This window comes from Lolium rigidum, chromosome 1, assembly GCF_022539505.1.
Source record: "Lolium rigidum isolate FL_2022 chromosome 1, APGP_CSIRO_Lrig_0.1, whole genome shotgun sequence".
Lineage (NCBI taxonomy): Eukaryota > Viridiplantae > Streptophyta > Magnoliopsida > Poales > Poaceae > Lolium > Lolium rigidum.
In genome coordinates, this window is record NC_061508.1 from 28,011,109 (window position 1) to 28,017,102 (window position 5,994).

Consider the following 5,994-nt stretch of genomic DNA (forward strand, 5'->3'; position numbering starts at 1 on the left):
ACTTAGCACACAACCTTCTCTTGTCATTTATTGGCATCTTGATAGCTCTTCTTTGTAAGCAACTGTACTCGTTGATTGCTTTCCTTAGCATGTCAACTGTCTCAAACATTTGACCAACTTTGAACTTGGGATCTTTCAAATCTTCCTCTTTGAATGTCTTGAGCCTGACCTTCACCTTCCCATCTTCTGAGTCAGGGGCCCATAGATCATCAGGCTCTGACTCATCTTCTTCTTCGAGCTTCTCTTTACCATGTGCACAATGTTTCTTCACCTCTCCCTCATCTTCATCAACATGGCTGGCAAAGAGATCATAATCAACATCACTGATCTCATAGTCAGAATCAAACATGTTGAAGTCTGCATCGTCTTCACCACTGTTAGCTTCTTCATCCTCTTCATCCATTTCTTCTTGTTCTCTCACAATCTTATAGCTGCTTCTGGTTTTCATCACAGCCCTTCCTATGGTTACTTATTCTTCCCTAGCTCTCACTTCTTCTTCTTCTTCTTCTTCTTCTTCTCCAGTCTCAAAAAATAACCGAAAGAGGGACAGGGGGATTGTCCACTACTCCTTCTTCATCATCCTGAGATATGGGCTTTGCAGGGCTAACAACTGGAGGAAGATGAACCACATGAAATTCAACTACATCATCCCAATCCCTTGCTCAGATGGATTCATCATGGTCCTGGTAGATGTTGAAGAAGTGGTGTCCAATACCAACAACTGTGCTCATAAACTGTGTATCATCATCACTTCTAATCTGCCTCAGTCCATTCCTAGCCATTGTTAGTATTGAGATCAAATAATGTGCCCTTATCCTGCCCTGCATTTCATAACCAATTTCCTCCACTAGATTTTAAACCATTGCAGGAGACCAACTTTCTGTGTCACAATCATCAAACCAAATAATTGATCCATCGACATAGCTCCTGTTAATACCATTCCCAACAAAGAAACCTCCATGTTGTCGTCGCCATAAAGGCTGGATGCGAGCATGCGCAGAAGACGAGCAGGCGCAGTACATTAACACAGCGCGGAAGGCGAAGAGGAAGACGACCGGTCCGCGACCGCTGACTAAGCTGGCCCACGACGATGGTCCGATTCGCACACCCGCTTCCCGCCAACTTGCGACACGCCGACCCTCCCACTAACCTCCCCATAGGTTGTATTTTGCCGGTGGCACCAGATAAATTGTTGGGCCGCGTCGGGCATCAAAATAAAATTGTGGACTAGGCGCGTTTTTTTTGTCGCGAGCCCCCACCCACCCACACGGCCACACCCATAGCTCTCTAGGAAACATTTAGGGTCCCCGGGTGGAGCATGTCCCTTGATTCTACTACTGCCTCTATCTGAAAAAAGTTATCTCAACTTTGAGACAGAAGAAGTACCTAACGAAATCTCAAGTAAAGAAATCTAAAAACGAAATTCTTGAATACCCGTAATTGCCATGAATGCAAAGTAGGTAGAGGAAAGGTGTGCGCGCGCATACCCGGAGAGACTCGATTCAGAAACAGAGAAGAGCGGTACGCCCACGCCGCACCGAGAGCAGCGCAGCGACATGCCTTCCTCCTCTTCCCCCATCCTGATACGCAGCGACACCGAGAGCGACGACGACGACGCTGCCGCCCTCTCGATGCCCGCCGCCGAGTGCTTCGCTTCGTCCCTGCGCACCCAGGCCGAGGTCGACGCCCTCTGCGAGAAGCACGGCGTTCCAAGGGAGTTCGGGGCGACACCTGCCGGGGACAGGCGCGCGTGCACGCCGCCGCCGCCGGGGAGCGTCTGCGTGTACGCGCACGCGCTGGAGACGGGTCTGCGGTTCCCGCTTCACCCCTTCTTCTCGGAGGTGCTCTCCCACTTCGGCGTCGCGCCGGGCCAGCTGACGCCCAACGGCTGGCGCGTCTTGGTGGGCTTCGTCGTGCTCTGCCACACCACCGACGTGCCGCCGTCGCTCGCCGTGTTCCGGCACTTTTTCGCTCTCAGTAGGAAGGGCTGGTGCTTCTTCCGGTGCAAACAAGGCGTCGGAGCGCTCTTCACTGGCATTAAGGGTCCCAAATCCGGGAAAAAGTGGAAAAGGGGCTTCTTCTTCCTGAGCTCGCCGGTGCCATGGTCGTGCCCGGTGCGCTGGTACGAGGAGCCGCCGTGCAAGATCTCCACCAAATGTCCGGTGCTATCGAGCCAGGATAGCAAATCGGTGGCAAAGCTAGCACACACATACGGCGCGGGAGTTGATCTCCGGGCTTACCTCTCGGAGGCCGATCTTGGCGCAGCCTTCTCCTCTCACCTGGCGGGGACATCACCACCACCGCCACTCCAGCCCTCTCCTCCTTCTACTGGTTCCCAAGGTAATAAGTCGCAAATCGATTCCGCTTCGTCGAATTAGCATATAATTTACCGTCGTGCTGCTGTGTGCTAGGGATGGGTCTACCAGCGGACGAGGCTGTGGCTCTGGCGGAGAAGGTGAAAGCCGAGCCGGTCAGCTGCACGCCGCAGTTGCCTGGCAAGAAGAGGAAACAGGATGAGGTCGCCAGTGCAAAAGCCGGGCTTTGCCGTTCTGAGCTAGGCACGCCACCTTCTGCCCCGAACCGGCGACACTTGCCCGTGCCCGACACACACGACGGCGCCAGCGCCGACTGGGAGGAAGCGCGGAACGTACTGGATCGCATGGTCCCGCCGTGCCGGCAGCGCGCGTTCGCGGTGGCGAAGCCCTCCGACGTCGTCGCGTCGAGCTTCGTAGCAATTCGCCAGGTATCTTATACGTACAGTAACTACATACACGCATGGCGCAAATCATTCACCGGTTGGTCACATCGTTTGTGCGCGTTTCGGCGGCAATGGCCGGCGAGTGCAGGCCGTGAACCACGTGTCATACTCCCTGAACCACGCGCTGGAGCTGGATCAGAAGCAGAGAGCGCATGAACGCGACATCGCCGCTTTGGGAGAGCAGCTGGATGAGGTGAAGGCCGAGTTCGCCGCGGCGAAGCGGGCGATGGATGAAGAACGGAAGAACGCCAAGGCCGAGCTCGCCGCGGCGAGGCGGGCGACGGCGGCAGAGGTGGAAGGCGCCAAGACGGCGGCGGTGCAGCAGTTCCTGGGGTCCAAGGAGTACACGCGGCGGGTGGCTGAGCAAGCGCTGCCGGCGTACGAGCGCGGCGCGGAGGACATGAAGCGCGTTGCGCTCCGGCTGAACCCACGCCTCGACGCCGCCAAGCTGGTCCTGCCGCTGGATTAGCTCGTCGCACTGCCTGGCTCGCCCGTCGGCTTGATAAGCTAGCTCGCTGATTAGCTTGAAACTTGGAGCCGCTTTTGTTGATCTTTTTGTGAATGCGAGACTGCTGTAGAGATCATCATGGAATTGTGGAACCTGGTGAAGAAACTGCATCAGAAGCACGACTGTTTTTTCGGCAATTGTATCGCGTGAGCGAGAGCCGCTGAAGTTTCGTAGAGTATCACCGTTAACCACATCCTACGTCAGTGTGTTCATGCACGAGAACAGGTTTGGCATAGTGTTTTCCATACTAGTGGAGAACAGGAATTTGCATACTAGAGGAGTGGAGTGGAGAGTGGATCTTTGTAACCCGAGCTACATGTAGCTCCTTTTTTTGCAAAATTTGAAAATGGGATTTTCAAGTTTTAAAAAATCTGACAAAAAATCTAGATATCGACAATGATGGGATCTACCAGTCTGTAATTTGAACTTCAGATACCTCATATTCTGGGCTGCAGAAAATTAACAAAATCTGACACATTTTGAGATTTTGATATGTGACACTGTTCAGTTTATTGATATCATGATTTGTCATTTTTGCACAGCTCTAAATATAAGGTATTTTCAGTGAAAATTTTCCATGTTTGTAAATCACAGTATTATCTACATGCAGATTTAATTTTAGAATTTTTTAAAACTTTAAAATATTGTTTTCAATTTTTTCAAAAAATGAGGTGGGTAGCTCGAGCTACACTTGTGGTTTCTGAGTGGAGTGAGGAAAGAAAGTGTTAAGAGCACTTTGGGTCACCGACACATGCTCCCCAGTTTGAGTTGCACACGCCAGCAACCTCAATAAGAATTCCCCAAAATAACTTTGAACAAACAAATATAATTAAACTGTGGAATTTCATTCAAAAATATGATTATCTACATAGAATTAAGTGAAACCTGAAGTTTAAATTAGACTAAATTAAACCCTAATCTACTGGCATTCGGTTGTGGCACGTGGCAGGTTTCTCTCGTCGTCGTTTTTCCCCTTTGTTGCCGCATGCACTTTGCCCGCATCTCCGCCATTGCTTCGCCCATCTGGTGGTGGAGCATGGCCACCGGCGATGCTAGAGCTTGCCGGCAGCGCTGCCCCCTCAGCGCCGCTTGCAACTGGCGAGACTCCTCGTTCTTGGCGAGCCTCGGCTCGCGGGCGATCGCCTCAGCCCGGCGCCGAGCGTTGAGCTCAAGCAGTCTCTATCGCTCGACCCGGCGCTGAGAGTTGACCTCAAGAAGTCTCTTCTCATAGGGTTGCGGCGGGGCCACGGGCTAAGGCTACGGCGGCTGTGGCTGCGGTGGTGGTTGTGGTTGTGGCGCCGATGGCGGTGTGCGGTCGTTCCTGCCTAGTATCGATTACGTGATTGCAGCCACCGCGAGATTGTTCTGGAGAGGAGATCGGCGGTGGTGGAGAGGATGTCGGTCATGGAGAGGCTAGTCCGGTGGAGGGCGCACTAGATAGGCAGAGCCAACTCTTCGTAGAGCATCTGAGGCGTCGCATTTACGACAGCGTCTACGCGTGGAGAACCGGTGGCTTCAGCGGCAACCGGCTGCAGAGCATATGAGGCATAGCATTTATGATGGCACCGGCTGTTGAGTCACTGACAGGTTGGTCCCACACTTAGAATCCAATGTGGCACGAGGCGCCGGCGCGCCCTTCGGCACCCCGTGCGAAGGGGCCGACATGGGGTTGGATGAAGTTTAATTAGGCCCGTAACCGCGTTGGCGCTTTATTGGGCGCGCCGGTGTGATCCCAAGTTTGCCGCCATCCCCGAAATTGCTATTGGGGCACTATCGGTCTCCCCGATGGAGATGCTCTAAGACTTGATATGGAGGAGGGGTAACAGCTCCTCCGGTATTGTAGGTGCCGGCTCCGCCACGACCTGCTGCGAGAGCTGGATGGCCTCTTCGAGGTCTTCCCATTTGGAGAGCCCGTACTACTCTGACAGATCGATGGCACACGCGATGGCCGCCTCCTCCATGAGCTTTGCTTCCGCGTGACGGGTCTTGCAACAGCGCCAGAAAAGTAGCTCCTTGTGACAGTAAAGCACACGTCCGTTGGGAACCCCAAGAGGAAGGTATGATGCGTACAGCAGCGAGTTTTCCCTCAGTAAGAAACCAAGGTTATCGAACCAGTAGGAGATGAAGGCCACGTGAAGGTTGTTGGTGAAGGAGTGTAGTGCGGCGCAACACCAGGGATTCCGGCGCCAACGTGGAACCTGCACAACACAATCAAGATACTTTGCCCCAACTTAACAGTGAGGTTGTCCATCTCACCGGCTTGCTGAAAACAAAGGATTAAACGTATGGTGTGGAGAATGATGTTTGCTTGCAAAGAACAACAGAGAACAATGATTGCAGTAGGTTGTATTTCAGATGTAAAAGAATGGACCGGGGTCCACAGTTCACTAGTGGTGTCTCTCCAATATAATAAATAACATGTTGGGTGAACAAATTACAGTTGGGCAATTGACAAATAGAGAGGTCCACAACCTTAGAACTTTCTGTCACCGTCCCAGATTCAATGGAGGCATGAACCCACTATCTAGCATAAATACCCCCTCTTGGAGTTACAAGTATCAACTTGGCCAGAGCCTCTACTAGCAACGGAGAGCATGCAAGATCATAAACAACACATATATGATAGATCGATAATCAACTTGACATAGTATTCCATATTCATCGGATCCCAACAAACACAACATGTAGCATTACAATAAGATGATCTTGATCATGATAGGCAGCTCAC

The 5,994-nt window shown here is 52.2% G+C and overlaps 1 protein-coding gene across 1 annotated transcript; it reads left to right on the forward strand.

The window, feature by feature from the left end:
* The first annotated feature begins 1,553 nt into the window (after nt 1-1,553).
* Nucleotides 1,554-3,227, forward strand: LOC124670177. Its single transcript, XM_047206688.1, has 3 exons — nt 1,554-2,340; nt 2,412-2,738; nt 2,842-3,227. The coding sequence occupies exons 1-3, from the start codon at nt 1,557-1,559 to the stop codon at nt 3,225-3,227; spliced, it is 1,497 nt and encodes a 498-aa protein (XP_047062644.1). The 5' UTR covers nt 1,554-1,556.
* The last annotated feature ends 2,767 nt before the right edge of the window (nt 3,228-5,994 follow it).

Coding starts and splice junctions, on each gene's coding strand:
- LOC124670177 (XM_047206688.1), top strand. CDS start 1,557: ATGCCTTCCTCCTCTTCCCCCATCCTGATACGCAGCGACACCGAGAGC. Junction 2,341..2,411: donor TCCTTCTACTGGTTCCCAAG/GTAATAAGTCGC, acceptor GCTGTGTGCTAG/GGATGGGTCTACCAGCGGAC. Junction 2,739..2,841: donor GTCGAGCTTCGTAGCAATTC/GCCAGGTATCTT, acceptor ATGGCCGGCGAG/TGCAGGCCGTGAACCACGTG.